General features: G+C 41.8%; 1 protein-coding gene across 1 annotated transcript in view; it reads left to right on the top strand.

Annotated features, from left to right (window-relative positions):
• LOC147905044 (chaperone protein ClpB2, chloroplastic-like) overlaps positions 1 to 8,475 on the top strand; it is a 44,339-nt gene extending 35,864 nt beyond the window's left edge. Inside the window, exons 6-10 of the mRNA XM_087389537.1 lie at positions 3,375 to 3,525; positions 5,058 to 5,366; positions 5,600 to 5,865; positions 6,398 to 7,327; positions 7,815 to 8,475. Coding sequence (XP_087245663.1) covers positions 3,375 to 3,525; positions 5,058 to 5,366; positions 5,600 to 5,865; positions 6,398 to 7,327; positions 7,815 to 8,147 — 1,989 coding nt within the window. The 3' untranslated portion in view covers positions 8,148 to 8,475. The remainder of the gene's footprint in view (positions 1 to 3,374; positions 3,526 to 5,057; positions 5,367 to 5,599; positions 5,866 to 6,397; positions 7,328 to 7,814) is intronic.
• The last annotated feature ends 10,762 nt before the right edge of the window (positions 8,476 to 19,237 follow it).

Here is a 19,237-nt window from a genome sequence, read left to right on the forward strand (position 1 = left end):
GACAAAGTTGCACATCAAAGCCCCTTTAGCTGGCAATCTTTAGAGGTAGACACTTTCTAGCAATCAGTTATCTTCATCCCATTTACACATTTAGAAACCAACAAGTCAAATCTCTTTTCCAATCCCTCAAAGCCCCTTTTAAAAACCGTGGAGACAATGTCTAACCTTACATAGATCTTCTGAATCAAGGATGAGGTCATCAAGACAATGTATGCTACCTATTATACCTGCTTATGCTTGGGCACTAATGATGACATAAGTGTTGCTTTGCTTGCCAAGTACGTCTTTCATCAGCAAATCTTTTGTTTTGAGTTGTCAAATCTAGTTCAAAAAACCACATTACTCCCTTTGTTTTTCGAAAAAACTTGTTACCTCTTTTTTCTTCTCTTTCGTTTTCTCTTTTATTTTTTGTGTAGGTTTTTGGACTTTAGAACATAAAAAAATCTAAATTTGTACGATTGGATATATTCTAGTCTTACAAAGGTATATAATACATGCTACAAAACACTAGCATCTCCTCACCGCTAGTATATAGGTTGTCTCCGATTTTGTAGCCTATGTGTCACAAACCACGAATCAACATTCCTCCCTACCTTTTATAAAGGCCTCATATACAAGTTCTCCACGTGCATTCATCTTCTCAACTAAGGATGAGGCATTGGTAACCATACATGCAACACATTGAATAGAGTCACCAGTCCTAAATGATATTCATAGCTACTATATAAGTTGGCTTCCATTTTTTAACTTGTGTAATAACCATGGATCAAATTTCTCCATGCCTACATGAAGGCTATGTAGACAATCTCCAACCTTGCATAGATCTTTTCAACTAAGGGCCTAGTATAGCTATATGTGTAGCCATTTGCTTGAGCTTCTACTAAAAGAGATTGGGATCCACATATTTTGAGATGAATCTACGAACATGCCCAAACTTGTCCTTGAAAACACAATGCCATGTATATTTTCAATCTCATGACAATCACTTACAAGATTGAAAACCATAAACTCCATCATGCATAGCAGGGACTAGCTACTATTACATCCGCACCAACGTCATCAGCGCCCCAACAATGTTTGTAGCCATATATAAACATATGCTCTCACACATAAATATCCACTCACATTTTGTCACCATTTGGGACTTCTCCTAAGAAAATAAAGGAATAATTCTTAAACAAAAACTGACTTTGGCCAAAGAAAGTTAAAGTGGTTAACCAAGAATGAGTATTATTGTTTTAATTTTGCGTCGCATTAGTAAAAGAGAACTGTGGGGACGCTTACAAGGGATTAGAAATAGTCCAAGAACTAGAATGCATGCATTAGACTAACCTTTAACGGGTTAAATTGTTGGATTTTGGATGTGTAGGTCCAAGAAGGGTGCAAAAAGGGCTCAAAAGCCAAGGGAAAGTGCCAGAAAGCGGGATCTAGGAGACAAAAAGCACCAGGAGGAGGTGGGGCCCACATATGGAGGGCCCCATAGGCTAAAAGCCAAGATTCCGGCCCAAAAAGTAGGCGAATCAGCTTTTAGAAGCTCTAGAAAGCTAAAAGTGTAAAAGCCCAGCTTAGCACTCTTTCTTGAAGGTGACTGTGTCCTCATAGCTTCTTCTTGTAATCCAAGCAATCCCAGCACCAGGCTTCTTCCCCAGATGATTGCGATTTGTCCCAGAGTATTCCTGCTGTGATTGCGATTCAATTGCTGGATTCCAGGAGCTGCCCTAGTGCTGCGATTTCATGCCAGGTGACCTTGTTTGCTGTGATTTGTGCTTTTGGCTGTGTGCTATGCGCTGAGGTACCCAAGAAACATTCCCAAAGCACCCAAGGAGTATTGCGATTTGAGGTGATCCTTTGCTGCCCTTTGCTGTCCAATCAGTCCAAAGCATCCGTAGTTGCATTCCCAAAGTGGACTTTTGAGGTCTAGGTCCAATTTCACATTTATGCAAAGCTTTTTGCACTGAGTTTCTTTCAACTCTTCGGAGGTGAGGGGCAAACTCAGCTATGACAAAGGCTAGCACAAAATGAGAAGCCAATAAAAAAGTAGTCCACATTTTCTTCATTCAAGGTGCAACTACTTTTGAAGACCATACCATTTCATTTTAGTCTCTCTTAAACAAGCATTAGCTGATAGGGCGACACACCGCTTAAGATAGAGAGAATTCATTGCAATATCAGCAAACTGCAACATGGACAAAAACTCCACAAGGTGAAATTTGCATGTCCATTAATACAGCGGGAACATATCTCTAGACGGATCCAAGAACATGCCCAAACCCATCCTTCAAAAACACAACACATAGTGCAGTTTCAATCTCGTGACAAGGCTGAAACCCATAAAAAACTCAATCCATCATGCAAAGCAAGGACTAGCTAACTATGACTCATCATCAGCATCCAACGGAGGGTGTAGCTCATAGTATAAACATATGCTCTGGGACATACATATCTACACACCCCCACACACTATGCAAAAGTGTTCGTACTAGTTTCTATTAGCACTCCAGAAATGAAGGGCATACTAAGCTGTGACAAAGGCTAGAATTAAGGAGAAGGCTAATTAAAAAGTATATACCTAGATGAATCCAAGAACATTCCTCTAATTAAAAAGTAGTCCACATTATCTTCATTCAAGCTACAACTGCTTGTGAAGACTCTACAATTTCATTTTAGTCACTACTAAACGAGCATTTCTAACCAAAAAATGTTTAGACAATCTAGCTGATAGGGCAACACACCACTCAAGACCAAAAGAAATCGACGAGCTGCAAGATGGACAAAGGTGAAATTTATATGTTGGCTAATACAAGGAAAACATGTATCTATATGAATCTAGGAACATGCCCATACTCATCCTTTGAAAACACAACTCACACTGCAATGTCAGTCTCATGAAAGGTTGAAAGCCATTATAAACATATACTTTCACAACATACATATGCACACATACTTGATATTGGATGCAACAGAATATATAGCTATGTTTTGTAATAATAGGCCTGTAAATATTGTGTATATATGTGCCCTGCTTCCTGAATAGCTCTCAAGCTTTTTAAATGCATCCAGAAGCCTCCTTGACCTTCGACTTTAAATGTTCCATAATTGCACAATCTTAAATATCCTCTCTAGAGCTGACGTTATTGTGAGGCCAACTTTATCAAAGCAGTTGCATGTTAACTTGTAAGCAATGCGTACTCTATGCAATTGTTTTATCTGTTTTGAAACAAAATGTTGAAGTTACAAAGAGACCATCTAATGGCTGACATGCAAGTGTGTCCATGCTGAGTTCCTGGACGTAATCAGAATGCTTAGCAAATGTTTCTTCATAAATAAGGTGGCAAAGCAATATTGCTCAGAGTAAGTGTTGTGGCTCATTGCAGATAGTCTCACTTGATATGGGAGCACTTATTGCTGGTGCCAAGTATCGTGGAGAGTTTGAAGATAGATTCAAAGCTGTGCTTAAAGCTGTTTCGGAGTCTGAAGGACAGATCATTCTTTTCATTGATGAACTCCATACTGTTGTGGGAGCAGGTACCACCTTTCAGTTGCATCCCCTATTACCTACCACCTACTGTCTTTACATGTTTCTATTCAGATAATAAGAATCTGCGATGAAACGATATTTAGGAATCATAAAACGAGCAGCGAAATCAACTACAATTGCAATTGTATTTTTCTTTGCTGCTCTTGTGCAACATACAGTGGTCTTTCTACTTCAGACAATACACTTTCATTGTTACGCCTAAACTCTCTACTTCGAAAACTGAACGTGACACTTGGATTCACGGGTGATGGCATGCTTCTTGTTCCACCCAGCCTTTCTCTGTAGTAGCATTGATCCACGTTGAAATTCCTGCATGCTTACAATTCCCTAGAGGGATCTAGTTTGCCACATGTCATCATTCTAGGGAACCTCTTAAATGCATCATTATACCCCTCACTTGGGATATCAATTAATTCACTTGTCCCTAGGCACATTTACACGTTTAATGCATTTAAGACCCATAGCCTTAGACCCATCTAGTCCGTGCCCTATCACGCTCATCAAGGACCTTGACATTGATTCCTTTGACCATTTACCTGAAGCCCAAAAAAATATAATACAAATATTGATCCTCTAAAGGAAAATGTCCACTGACCCTTCCGAGGTCACGTTACCTCAGCTTGAGCGTAAATTCATACAACCTGAGTGTAGCTTCCCTTAGGCACTCATAGCCTTATTATTCATTCCCACAGCTTCTTTGTAGTTACCATATCTAATGCTTTCTTAAAGGCAATGAAACAACAATGATCGTTACCCCTCCTATTGTTTCTTTTATTGTTTTTGTGTACGCATCCGAGAGAGAGAGAGAGAGAGAGAGAGAGAGAGGGGTCCGATGTGAGGGGGAGGTAAATTTGCAAACCCTAAGCCTTTCTTGATGTATACAAGAGACTGTGAATTCCAATAACCAACAACACTAATAGGGCCACAACTCCCTTATATCTTTCTCCAATGCTTGTTGATGTATACAAGAGACTGTGAATGCCAATAACAAGCAACACTAATATCTTTCCTTTGTTTGGCAAGCCTTTCTTGATGTATACAAGAGACTGTGAATGCCAATAACAAACAACACTAATAGGGCCACAACTCCCTTATACCTTTCTCCAGGGCCACAACTCCCTTATATCTTTCTCGAGTGCTTTTTGATGTATACAAGAGACTGTGAATGCCAATAACAAGCAACACTAATATCTTTCCTTTGTTTGGCAAGCCTTTCTTGATGTATACAAGAGACTATGAATGCCAATATCAAACAACACTAATAGGGCCACAACTCCCTTATATCTTTCTCCAGTGCTTGTTTGACAGCTTTTTTGAAAGGTCTGCACTCTATACATGACTAAAAGCTCTGATTTATGAACAAATCCGTTTGTCTCTGTATCCTTGATGATATGTTATTCTTCTCCAGAGATTTGTTCGAATGATAATGATTTGTGTGTATGCATGTGTGGGTCCAATTACCATCCTAGGATTTTGTAAATTTCGACCATTAGGCTCATTGCAGTGTTTTGTGCTGCAGGGGCAACAAACGGAGCACTAGATGCTGGTAACCTGTTGAAGCCATTGCTAGGACGAGGAGAACTTCGTTGCATTGGGGCAACAACAATTACTGAATACAGAAAATACATAGAAAAAGATCCTGCTTTGGAACGGCGGTTCCAGCAAGTTTATGTCGGGGAGCCTTCAGTGGAGGATACTATCTCAATTCTTAGAGGCTTGCGAGAAAGGTATGAGCTACATCATGGGGTTCGGATTTCAGATGATGCAATTGTGACAGCAGCTGTACTTGCTGACAGATATATCAGTGGTCGTTTTCTTCCTGACAAAGGTGAGAGACAAAATTCTTATTGGCTAATTATTTGCAGCTTCAATTAATCAAGATCCCTTCTCACATTCTAGGGAGAAACAAATCTCTTGAATTGTCTAAGGAAATTTCTCATAAAATCTATGAAGTTTATCAAACTTGGAGTGCCAACTAGACTATAGGAATCGATGAATGAAAACTATTTTTTCTTAAAGAATTGTATCGATGCACTGATTATAGCTTTTCCTTTGCTGTAGCCATTGATCTGATTGATGAAGCAGCTGCAAAAATCAAAATGGAACTCACATCAAGGCCCACTGCCTTGGATGAGGTCAATAGGATGGTGCTGAAGTTGGAAATGGAGCGGTTGTCTTTGCAAAAAGAAGAAGATAAAGTTTCGCGTGAACGCTTGAGCAAGATTGAAAAGGAATTAGAAGTTCTGAAGCAGAAACAGAGAGAACTTACCGAGCAATGGGAAAAGGAGAGAGCATTAATGAATCGGATAAGATCAATAAAGGAAGAGGTAAGTCTTCATATCAAAGAAATCTGAGCTGTATTTTAATAAGCAATTGTACTTTGGCGTGCAGAAATCTATATCTGTACGACACATTGGATTGTACAATTACAAATTGTTGTAAGCAGCGTAATGGGGTAGTTGGGATAGTGTATTTTGTAGGATAACATCTCTCTCTCTCTCTCTCTCTGACCCTCAAATACAGTCGCATTCCAACCAACATTTCTGCCGCTCAATTCAAGCTGACTCGTTGGTTGTGGTGTGTACTTAAAAAACTGTGTGTTGTGTGTTCATCCCTGTGGATCGAGGTCTGATGAGTCATGTGTGGCTTCTGGCTTGTGCCCTGACATAAAAAGCCCTTAGACCCTCTCTGTGCAGAGGAAGACGCACATGGGGAGGGGTGGGATTGATTATGGTTTAGAGTATATTACACAACAGAAAATCAATAGCATTTTTTAATTACTTTCTGAAACATGGATGCAAATCAGTGCTTTGTCGGGTGAGTTGCAGTACACTATATTAAGGTGTGTTTGATGAACAGATCGATCGGGTGAACCTGGAAATTCAGCAAGCAGAGCGTGATTACGATCTGAACCGTGCAGCAGAGCTCAAGTATGGCACATTGCTAACATTACAAAAGCGGCTGGAAGAGGCAGAGAAAGAGCTGGCAAAGTATCAAGAAAGTGGCAAGTCGCTTCTGCGCAAAGAAGTGACAGGTGATGACATAGCTGAGATTGTCAGCAAATGGACAGGCATTCCAGTCTCAAAGTTAAAGCAGTCAGAGCGAGAAAAGTTGCTTCATTTAGACGAGGTGCTTCATAAAAGGGTCGTGGGACAAGATCAAGCAGTGAGAGCAGTTGCAGATGCCATTCAGAGGTCACGAGCTGGTCTTGCAGATCCTAACCGTCCTATTGCAAGTTTCATGTTCATGGGACCCACAGGTGTGGGCAAAACAGAACTGGCTAAAGCATTGGCTGCATATCTATTCAACACAGAGGAAGCTCTAATTCGAATTGATATGAGTGAGTACATGGAGAAGCACTCAGTCTCAAGGCTAATTGGAGCTCCTCCAGGTTATGTTGGATATGAAGAGGGGGGACAGCTAACAGAAGCTGTTCGACGGCGGCCATATAGTGTAATCTTGTTTGACGAAATTGAGAAGGCACATTCTGATGTTTTCAATATATTCCTCCAGATTTTGGATGATGGGCGTGTGACTGATTCCCATGGTAGGACTGTGAGCTTCACAAACACTATTATTATTATGACTTCAAATGTTGGCTCTCACCTTATCCTGAGTACTCTTGACAAAGCACCCGTTTTCAAAGACGAGCTGTATGAAAGTATGAAGCAAAAGGTCCTTGAAGTTGCAAGGATGACGTTCCGTCCAGAGTTCATGAATCGCATTGATGAATACATTGTTTTCAAGCCCCTTGACCGTGAACAAATTAACAGCATCGTCAAGCTTCAGGTTCTCTCTCTCTCTCTCCTCTCCCCCCTTAAAAAAAAAAGAAAAAGAAAAGGAAGAAGAAGAAAAAACACAAAAAGAAAAGGAAAATTTCCATGGAAAAAAATAGAATTCTTTTATATGTTTGTACTTTTGACCTTTTGTTCTTCTGAATTCCTATTAAGTCATCCTTCCTCGTCCAAGGTAGGAAGATGGCTTTATTAGTCGATCAAATACTTAGCGGGTCTCTTGGAGATAAGTTACCTTTTGGGTTACCTATGGAAAGGAATCTTTAACGTAAGATTGAACTTATTCCAGGCAAGGGAATGAATGCAGAGAGAGGGTTCTTTTGCCTTGTCAGTATTTAAGTGCACCTTGTGCCTTAGTACCAATGAGTCTCTTCTCTGTTGTTACAAATGAAGCATTTCTTCTTGTATTTGTCACATTTGCTATTTAATGTTTTCATCTCAAAGTGTGGATCTATTGCGAATGACCTTTTGTTTGTTGGCAGCTTGAGCGTGTGCAACAAAGATTGACTGATAAGAAAATTATTATCAAATACACTGACAAGGCAGTAAAGCTGCTTGGAAGCTTGGGCTATGATCCTGTATATGGAGCACGACCAGTGAAGCGTGTGATTCAGCATTACGTTGAAAATGAAATTGCAAAAGGGTTTCTTAGAGGGGAATTCAATCCGGAGGATGTGCTTCTGTTAGATGTAGAAATCAGAGTACTAGATAACGGAGTTCCTCAGGAAAAGTTTGTTTTCCGAAAGTTACCACGGCTTGAAGCATCTGCTGAGGAAGGTGAGATTGATACAGTGGCTTATGCTGAGAGCCATTGAATATCCAAAGCAGATGATGTATGCGAGTCCTTCTAATATTTTGCCATGGCCTTGAATATTTGTCGTTAGATGAGTTCATAGGATTTTGCCATGCGAATTTGAAAATGTCAAAAGTGAATTTGAAGATGTTTGGCAAGCTCATAACATTCTGATTTTATTAGAATTCACCATTCAGGATAGTGTGACAGAAAAATGTATTTATTCTGAATCCTGTTGGAGGAAAAGTAATGTGAAGCCTTTTATTAAAGTTTTGGTAATCTGTACTGTAAGCTCCTTTATTGAAAACTCACATATCCAGTTGTCTTCCATTGATATTTCTAGCCATGAAGGAAGACCAGTTGTACGAGGGGAAAATATTTTAAAGCACACTCTATTATAGATAAGCAAACTGTTAGATATCAATGCTCCACTCTCGTGTAACTATGCGGGAACCAGCTAACTCTACTTGTAAGTCCCCCATATGAGGAGAAGGCATTTGAGTAGCTCGGTTATCCAAGCCCATATTCATTACTGGCTACAACCACCCTGATTCCTTAGCATCCAGCCTCCGTCCTCTACTATTTTCAGCACGCCATCGAAGCTTCTCACACAGGAGCGCACAGCTGGGAGACAGCGCCATCTATTCTATCAGTTTTACAGTAATCAAATTTTTGATTCTCCATACTATCTGCTTTTCTCTCTTGCATACGAGATCCTGTTATCTATTGAGCACGGACGTTGTATTGTTTTCTTTTATGGTATCAGAGCTTGGGCTCTAGCAAGAAGATTTGGTAGTGTGTTTCTGTTTGCGAGGAGATTGTGAGAGATAGATGGCCTAGCTCGCAAGATTGCGAATCCCACCGTTCGGCGAAAGCGAAAAGTTAGACGGCACTAAGTATCCACTTTGGAAGTTCAAGATGAAGACCATCCTAAGCGCATGCGAGCTTTGGGATACTGCTACTGGGATGGACATGAAGCCAGTTGCGAGACCGAATCGAGCCAATGCATGACAACATATAGTATCAACTGCGGATGAGATTCTCGCGTGGACTCTCATCTCGCGTGGACAAGAAGAAATGCAGATGCGCTGTGTTCTATTGTCTGCAGTGTAAGTGATATGTCATGGTGTTAATTCAACATGTCACCACAGCAGAGGAGGCATGGACAGTCTTGAAAAATAAGTACGAGACTATGAATCAGACGCGGATTCAGAATCTGGAGACTCAACTCGCGAACGAGAATCTAAGTCTGAAACGGCAGAGAAGTTCATCACCAGGGTGAAGAATGTGCGCGATCAGATGATTGCGATTGACATCACCATCACCAGCAAGAATCCAGCACGAAGGTGCATATGGATTCTCTCACTAAAGTACGACGGTCTTGTTACGGCGCTGAATACGCATAATAGAAATTCGTACCTCAACTTTGAGGATTTTAGCGCAATGCTTTTGGAGGAGGAGATGCGTCGAAAGACGAGGACTAGAGAAGATTCGGCTTTCTTGGTTGGATCAAAGAAAGGTGAGGGTAACGACTCTGCTAACCCATCTTCTGATGATGATAAAAAGAGAAAGAAGAAGATCAAGTGCTTTTATTGCAACACGGCAGGACACAAGCAGAATGAGTGCCAGAAAAAGATTGCAGATGAGGACGGAGTAAAGAAAGAGTCCAGCAACAGCGCGCAGGCAGTACCAATAGAGCTATTTTTAGCAATTGAGGAGATTTGCACGGAGGCAGTTCATGTAGCTGCGGATGAACCTTAGATTATTGACAGTGGTGCATCGCGTCACATGACCAGTCGGAAGGATTGGTATACCTCTCTACATCCAGTAGGAAATGACATCTTGGTAGCAGTCGGTAATGATGCAAAATGTTCAGCAAAAGAAAAAGGTACGATTGCTCTCAAGTCAGATGGAGTTATAAAACAGTTGTCCGATATTCTCTGTGTGTCAAATATCAAGAGGAACTTGTTGTCCGTTTCTGCGATCATGGATTAGGATCTCAAAGTTCACTTCAATAAGAATAGCGCACAAATTTTGGATCTTCAAGGGAAGGTCATTAGTAAAGGTACACGGCGCAACATCTACGAACTCTCAGCTTCCAGTACTCGAGCTGATGCGAGCAACACTAAGTTGTGGCATGAGAGGTTTGGTTATCTAAACCTTAGTTCTTTAAAGGAGATGCATAAAAGTGGAATGATTGTAAACCTACCAGAAATTACAGACGTGTCCGATGTATGTGAAGCTTGCATGATGAGCAAGCAGCATCGACAGACCTTTCCTAAAGAGGCCAGCAAGGCAAATGCTTCTCTAGAGCTCATTCACACGGATCTCTGCGGAAAGATGGAGACGGAAGCTTTGGGTGGTTCCTACTACTACATGACGCTGATCGATGACTACAGTAGAAGGATATGGATATACTTCCTGAAGACTAAAGATGAGGCTTTTAGTAAGTTCAAAGAATGGCATGAAGGTGAAGAAGTTGAGATCAGACAAAGGTGAAGAGTTCACATCAAGTAAATTCGAAAGTTACTGCAAAAGTCACGAGATCAAGAGGCAGAAATCCCCGTCACAGACACCACAGCAAAACGGAGTAGCAGAGCGCAAGATGCGCATCATCTGCGAAATGGACAGGAGTATGATGAAAGGAAAAGACTTGCCAAAGACTTTCTGGGTTGAAGCATGTAATATGGCAGTTTATATTTTGAATCGTAGCTACACAAAGGTTGTGAACGGGATGACTCCACTGCAGGCTTTCTTTGGTAAAACCTTCAGCTGCATATTTCAGAGTTTTTGGATGTGATTGTTTTGTGCATGTCCCTGATGCTAACAAGATCAAATGGGAACCGAAGAGCCGGAAGTGTATTTTCTTGGGCTACAGTGAAGAGGCGAAGGGTTATCGTCTCTATAATCCTATTACCAAGAAGGTAATAGTAAGTCGCGATGTGGTCTTCTCAGAACAGCCGCATCAACTCGAAGTGCGTAAAGCAGCTTTTAGATGGCAGAGAACCTCCAGCCATTGAGGAGGAACCATCCGAACACCGCTGGTCCAAGAGATTAGAGGAGCAAAGGGCGCAGGAACACTTGGTCAACTACGCTTTGATGATAGAGGTGATCCGTGCTGAAGAACCTAAGTGTCTTGAAGAGGCACATGGTGATGATAGGTGGATGGAGGCTATGCAGTCGGAGTATGGCTCCATAATGAAGAACAACACTTGGGACCTTGTGGATCGACCATCAAAACGCAAGATAATCGGCACCAAGTAGGTGTACAAGACCAAGTACAAGTCCGACGGCACGTTGGATAAGTATAAGGCTTGGCTCGTAGTAAAAGGATTCACACAGGTACATGGTTTTGATTATCATGATACTTTTGCTCCCACAGCTCGACTAACCACAATTCGCGGTGTTTTAGCTTTAGTAGCACACAGAAAAGTTAACCCATGTTTTAAATGGATGTAAAATTTGTCTTTTTGAATGGAGATCTCAAGGAGGAGGTATACGTGGAACAACCACTAGGTTTTGTGATCCCCGGTTCAAAAGGTAAAGTTTGTAAACTAAAGGCACTTTAGGGCTGAAACAGGTCCCATGAGCGTGGTACTATCGGATTGATGCTTACTTTTTGCAAAACGGGTTCAAGAGGATTCCATCTGATGCGAATTGTATATCTACAGAGGAGGCATGTGTATAATCATGGTCCTGTATGTGGACGACCTTGTCATAACAGGGAATCATGAAGAGAATATCTCGCAGATAAAGCCGTTGCTAGGAAGAGAGTTTGAAATGACAGACCTCGGACTGATGCATTTCTATTTGGGGATTGAAGTTTGGTAAGAGCCAAAATAGATCATCTCATAGCTGAAGTATAGAGAGATACTAAAGGCATTTGGCATGGCTGAGTGCAAGACAGTTGGTACTCCTACGAAAGTTAACGTGAAGCTCTCAAACGAGGATTCATCACCACTGATGGACGAAGCGAAGTACAGAAGGCTTGTGGGCAGTTTGATTTACTTGTGCAACACGTGGTCGGACATCAGCTTTGCAATTGGTGTACTAAGCAAGTTTTTCAATAAGCCCCGAGAGAACCATTGGAGGGTAGGGATGCGAGTGCTGAAATACATCAAAGACACACTTGATTATGGCATTACCTATACCAAGGGCAATATCTCTGGAGTTGTCGTGGGTCAGCAAAAAGCAACCCACAGTTGCTCTTTCTACCGAGGCTAAGTACAAATCAGCATGTTTTGCTTCTTGTGAGGTAGTGTGGTTGAGGATTTTAGGGGACATGGGTGTAGTGCAGAACAAGCCTACGCAGTTATCATGTGACAATCAGAGTTGCATGGCAATTGCAAAGAATCTTGTGTTCCACACTCGCACAAAACACATTGAGATTCAATATCACTTTGTATGCGAGCTTATCATGGATAGAGAGGTCGACTTGGTGTACTGTCCAACTACAGAGAATGCTACGGACATCTTCACGCAGGCTCTTGCAAGACTTGCTGGAGAGGCATCTTCATCGACTTGGCATTGGGCTGAAAAAGTAAGTTCACTTGCGGATGGACATTGAGGGGGGTATTAGATATCAATGCTCCACTCTCATGTAACTACGCGGGAATCAGCTAACTCTACTTGTAAGCCTTCCATATGAGAAGGCATTTGAGTAGATCGGTTATCCGGTAAGTCTTTGTTTGGACACCAGACGGGGGCCATGTGTAGTCTGATGGTTGGACGACTTCAGATAGAGTTGGCACACTATTTATCAAGGTATGGGGGCACATTCTCGCTCATATATATATATATATATATATATATATAAAATATGTACCCCTCTCAACAAGTGAAAAAAAAAAGTGGTCTCATAACCATATGCTCAAAGATTAATGTGTAGCCCCCTTTTCCCATGAGAACACATTAACGTCAATTTTCAAACCAAAAAAATAAATGGTTGTTAGCCATAACTTTAAAGGATTGTTATGTTCTTTGAGAAGATTAACCTATGTAAAAACATAGCCTAATTGCAAAACCTAATGGACGAATTTAATGGAGTGAGGCCTTTAAAAATTAAAAGTTTATATGATTGATTAAACAATATTAGAATAAGCATTTAAGAATTATACTCTTTTGATCATGTATGTGATTCTTATGGTCATGAATCCAAATGCGATTAGTAAACAACTCTAATGCTTCAAATTTGAGCATCATGCACTTCTAAGTTTTTAGTTTCAAGCAATTAAAAACTTAAAACACATTATGCATTTCTTGTGTCATTGATGATGTACCAACAAGAATAGCAAATTAAATTAAAACAATCAATGCCCATTAGAACCAACTTCCCCTTACAACATGTTAGGCGCACTTTTTTTGCATTAAGTTTAAGAAACACAATTTTGATTGAACAAATTTACACTTGGATTTAAACGTTGGCCTTGCACTTTGAGGAATTAAACGTTGGCCTTGCACTTTGATATTCATCACTTTTAATCTTCAATTACTCCCTCTGAGTGAGATATATAAACCATAACAAATTAGAACATGTTAGTTTGCACATCATTCAAAAAGAAGAGTATCCAATTATGATTGAAAGAAAAACAACCATTGTAACTTTGGTTGCATAGTATTAACATGAGAAGGTATTGTCATTTTCTACACATCTCCCACTACTCAAGAGCTTGCTCAACTTCAAATGTCATTGTTCATTGATAGCTCTTTTCTTACATTCACATTCAGGTTTATTCGATGTTTATGTTCAGCTAAAGTTGAAAATCAACACTAGCATGTTTTTATTTTTGCATGAAAATATATAACTTTATTACTTGGAAAAAAAAGGCTACCTCATCGAGTGAGTTATAAGGCCAATTAATACGTGTAATTGTTTTTAGGGAATCTTCAAGATCCCTATACGAACTTTCGACCTTTCTATTCTTTTGGAAAATCAAACTATCATGGGACTTCCAAATACAATGCAAAACGCTCTCACTACCCGCCACATCCCCCACAATGCATCGTTCAAGGAGCCTTTATCACCCAGTAAAGCCATTAATGGGAAATTCATAGAGAGAAATCTGTCACTATCAAAGCACAAGTTATTCAAAAGTTTTGTCAAGGGCTTCCATGAAGAAATTAAGGAGCAATTGGATCACTATAACTACAAAAATATAACAGAGGTATATGATGTTGCAATGATGATTAAAGAATCAATTGGTAAGGATCGAGAAAGAATTGAAGCAATATTAGAAAGACATGTTTCCAAATCGAATAATGACACAAGTGAAGTTGTCTCTAACTCCATTGATGCACATAATGCAAAGCCTATAGAATCATCAAATGCACTAAACAATATTGAGGATAATTTGGCAATGGTTTCAAGAGAAACCATTGTCACTAACATGGTAATGGTTTCAATTAGGAAATTTGGCAATGGTTTCAAGAGAAACCCTTGTCACTAACATGTGCACAATGGAAAGTCAACTAACAAGCAAAAAGAAAAAGAAGAAGAAAGCAGCTAAGAAAGGTAATGTGAATGTGCAATCAACTGATGACCCAGAACGAACCTCACAAAAGCAAATTGCACAAAGGGGGAAGAAATCCAAAGCATTATACCAAAATTTTATAACACATGTCTCTTGGGTGATGCAAACCCAAAGTGTGTCATCCAAGAACATCTTGGTCACTAGTGCTCTTTAAGTGTAGCACGTCTACATGAAAAGGATGTACAAAGCATCATCTATGATAAATCTCAAATATGGGTACCAACCATGGAAGAAGAATTACATGTTGGCCATGCACTAGAGGATCCCCCAAAGACAACTACAAAGGTTCTTCATGTGTGAGTGGAGGATCTACCTGTAGCACCTTAGCATCTATCTACGAGAAGATGGGGTCTAATGAATGGTAGTTGTCGATGGTTGCCAATGTCTGTGTCCAGTTATTTACATTGTTTTGTAAATCGCCTGCTATGGCATGCTATTACAAGGGAACTGATTTGCTTGAGATTGTCGTTGAAGATGTGTCATCCAATGCTCTAGGCACAATTGGTTTTATAGCTCCTATTCCCACATTCACCCTAACTACGGTGTCATGATTTTGGATCGTCAGTCTATCAGTTTCCCAGTCATGGAGGGCTGATGTTTCCCGTAACCAAGGACATCCTAGTAAGATTTGATAGGATTTTTTGGGGAGATCCAAGATTGTGAATTGAAGGGAAAAGTGGACTCCTGTGACCTTTGTGGACACACCATTCACTATTACCAAGGGTTTAGCCGGTGAATCATCGGCAAGGCATATGTTGAAATTAGCCTTTTGCATTGGTGGGAGACCCCATTCTTCGTAGAGCTCCTTTGATAGTACATTTACACCTGCTCCACCATCTACCATGGCTTGGACTTCATTATATGCCTTGTGGATCGAAGGCATAGTAATGTTGCGTATGTCATCTCTCTCACCCATCCGCACAGGGATATCTTCGATGTCATTCATAGGTGGAGGGGGATTTATGAGTTCAATCCATCCTTTGAAACTCTCCCAAAGATTGGGACAATTTCGTAGGAGGATTCCGATGGGAATTGACACAGGGCAACTCAGGATGCTAGAGAGTGTGGCTCCTTCAAGTTGACATGGCGGGACATTATGTTGTGGAGTCTGTTGTTGGAACAGAGGCTCGAGTACAGTATCAATACTTTGTGGGGCCAAGTCATGGATTGGGTCTTGAGCTTGTTTCTCAGCCTCAATTTGAGCTTGCTTCTCGGCCTCAAATTGAGCTTGTTTCATTTGTACCCATTGTTGAAGTGCTTGAAAATGAGCCTTCTCCACCTCTGCATTTGGGTATGGAGCTTCCTTTATTTGAGGCTCGAGAGTTGATGTGGATGAGCTCGGCTGCTCATTGCTTGGTGGAGGTGGAGACACTTATGCTTTCTTTTTAAGAAGTCGCTTTGGTTGGATTGGAATGTTAGGATCTTTGGTGGCCTCTTTCTGTTGGCATGTAATTATATTTATAAGTTGTGATATTACACTTGCTAGACCCAAACTTTGATGGTCCGCCCCAATGATGCGATTGGGATGTCAAGCTTAACCTTTGTTTGTTGTGGGGCTTTATTTTTCATGGGGCAATCCATACAGGCATGTCCTATGCCACGATCTTTGCAGAGTGATTGGAATGTAGCGGGGCTACCACGATGAGGGCCACTCTATAATCCTATGATTTTCTCCACAATCGTAGCACTTGATAGGTGCTCGATATGTGTTGGGATGTACTTGATTTGCATAAACTAGTATTAGACACTCTGCACGTTCTAGATAGTACACTGGGTACTTTGTTTCATACTCAAATGACGAGTCTCCTTCCTCAACTTGTAGTTAATGTATTGGAACTGTGTGAGGAGCTGGATTTGGTGCTCTTGGATATGGTCGTGGATTCGGATTCCTGAGTAGTTGTGGGACTTGTGTCTAAACGGGAACAAGATTTAGCCTTGGAGCTAGGGGTGCTTGTGCAAGTGCCGGTTGCCTGTACACTAGCACGGGTGCTGCTTGGTATTATTGAGGTCGAGGCGGGTTGCTGCGCATGTTGAAGATGCAATTGTTTTCATCATGGCCGCCGATGATCCGGATATGGCACCACAACCTTGGCTGTGGATTTGCTTGTGCAGTGATCCTGGCTCTTAGGACCGGGCACTCATTTGCTATATGATTGGCCATGCAATGTGGACTCCAAACATTTTCTCACTGTGGATATGTCTGAGTTGGCAGCTGAGACAAGTGAAGTTTTTGTTCCATGGCTTGCATCATGTCTTCTTTTAGCTTCATGGTCATGGCCTTTAGGTGATCTTCATTTGATGTTTTGGTAGTGGACTTTGATTTGCCCTTTTTGGAGTGCTTATCTCGCACACTAGGTCTACCGTCATCACTGCTAGTGTCTAATTTGGTCATGCCATCCTCAATGTCAATGGCTGTCGCATGAGCAGCACTGAATGTTTCATAGCTGCTTATCTTTTTCATATCCTTTCGGATTTTCTTTCTTAGTTCTGCAATGAACTAGGCCATGAGGTACTTTGCATCTGGGCATGGGTCACATTTGGCAATTAATCTTTTCATCTTACCCAGGTATGTGCATACATCTTCTCGCCAACCTTATTTGATCTTGCTTAGTTGGAGAGCGGGATCATCTTGTAGCCTCTCCATTTGAAAGCATCGTTTAAATTATGTTTGAAGTAGGTCCCATGTGGTATGCTCTCCTACTAGAAGGTCTAGGTACCATTCAGATGCTTTATCAGTTAAGGCCATGGGAAACCAAACCGCCTTGGTTTCATGGGATTGATCTCCACCTACTCGGCATGTGGCATCAAAATGCTGGAGGAATTGGGTTGGATCTCCGCTACCATTATATTTGGGAAGTTCCAGTTTTCCCAAGGGGTTTTTGCCTTGATTGTTATTATTTCTTCGATTAAAGAAATTGTCAACCTCTACATCGAGGTCGATATCCCCATCATTGTCACGACAGCGTCCAGCCATGTTGTGGTGTGTAGGAGATAAAGGGAGTGATTGAATCTCAAAGGGGGATTTGAGGTAGAGGATTGGTGGGGGTGGTGGTTACAGTAGAGTTGTATGTAGATTTAGTGAGCGTTGGAGTTGGAGGTGTTGGCCGAAACATAGCTACATGCAGATTGGGTGAGATTTGCAAAGGGTGTCTCTGTCGCAAGTGCGGGTGTGGATGTAGATTTGTTGGGAGGGTTAGAGTGGTGTTAGTTTGTGTAGGGATTGTCGTGTTAATAATATACCTAAGATTGTCCTACATGTGTAGGGAATTGTGCCGGTGCAGACGGATCGTTAATCGGAGGTCTCGATGTGAAGATACGAGCGAATATATGTGAAACGAGGCTCGCACGGGGGCACGATTGAGCGAGTGCAAGGATGTCAAAATGGTGTGCAATGGGCTGGAAAAATACCCCGTAGCATGTTGTCTTCATGTATGAAATTTTGGTTCAAACGGGGTCCAATTTGGGTCCCAAACGGATGAGTTACGAGGAGTTAAAGTAGGGATAAAATTGGCTTTTTGGGGGGGGGGGGGCTTAAGGGTGGTGTGAATGGACTTTAATTCCAAGAGGGGTTTGAACCAAGTTAATTCTAGTTAGATTAACTAGCCTATATTCTCCTTAGTTACTATAACTGGGAGGCTAATCTAACTACTCTTACTAAACTACAGTTAGTCACTAACTGAAGGTTAGTTAAACTAACCTAGCTGTTAGTAACTAACCTAGGTTAATCCTAACTAAGTTAGACTAACCTAACTTAGGTTAAGCTAACTTAACCTAGGATATACTAACCTATGTTATAGCTAACCTAACCTAAGTTAAATCTAACCTAAGGTTAGATTAAAGGTTAAGGGTTTTTAAATTTTAAATAATAAAATTTAAATATAATAATAATTTTTAAAAATGCGTTGGGGGGGATTTCGTGCGGTGGTGGCAGCGGTTACGGGGGGGATTTTGCATGGTGGCCGAGGGGGGGGGGGGGTTGGTAGGGAGGGTAGAGGGAAGGGGAGGGTGGAGGGGAGAGGGAGGGGGGCGGAGGCAGAGGGTCGAGGGGAGGGTAGAGGGGAGGGGGAGCGTGGGTGGTGGCAGAGAGGGGTGCAGACGGAGGAGGGTGCTGGTGCGGGTCAAGCGGGGGAGGGCATTGGCATGGGGTGAGCAAGTGCCATTGCTAATGGGGCGAGCATCGCTAGCACGTCGTCACCGACGAGCATTGCAAGTGTCGCCACGGTTATAGCGAGGGCTTAGGCCCTTGCTATTAAGAGAGGTTAGGTAGTTTTAGGGGAGAGGGAGAGAGAGAGAGAGAGAGAGAGAGAGAGAGAGAGAGAGAGAGAGAGAGAGAGAGAGAGAGAGGGTGGTGGTGGTGGAGGGAGAGGGGGTGGGGGGGGGGGGGGGGGGGGAGGGTGGTGGAGAGGAAGGGGGGGTGGCGGGGGGGGATGGTAGAGGGAGGGAGGGGTTGGGGGGGGGGGGATGGTGGAGGGAGGGAGGGGGTGGGGGGGGGAGGGGATTGGAGGGAGGGAGGGGGTGGGGGGGGGGGACAAGAAAGGGTGGTAGTGGAGGGGGTGGAGGAGATGGAAGGGGGGGGGGGGGG

This window comes from Dipteris shenzhenensis, chromosome 2 (assembly GCF_047967505.1).
Source record: "Dipteris shenzhenensis isolate YYH24624 ecotype China chromosome 2, Dip_SZ_1.0, whole genome shotgun sequence".
Taxonomy (NCBI): Eukaryota; Viridiplantae; Streptophyta; class Polypodiopsida; order Gleicheniales; family Dipteridaceae; genus Dipteris; species Dipteris shenzhenensis.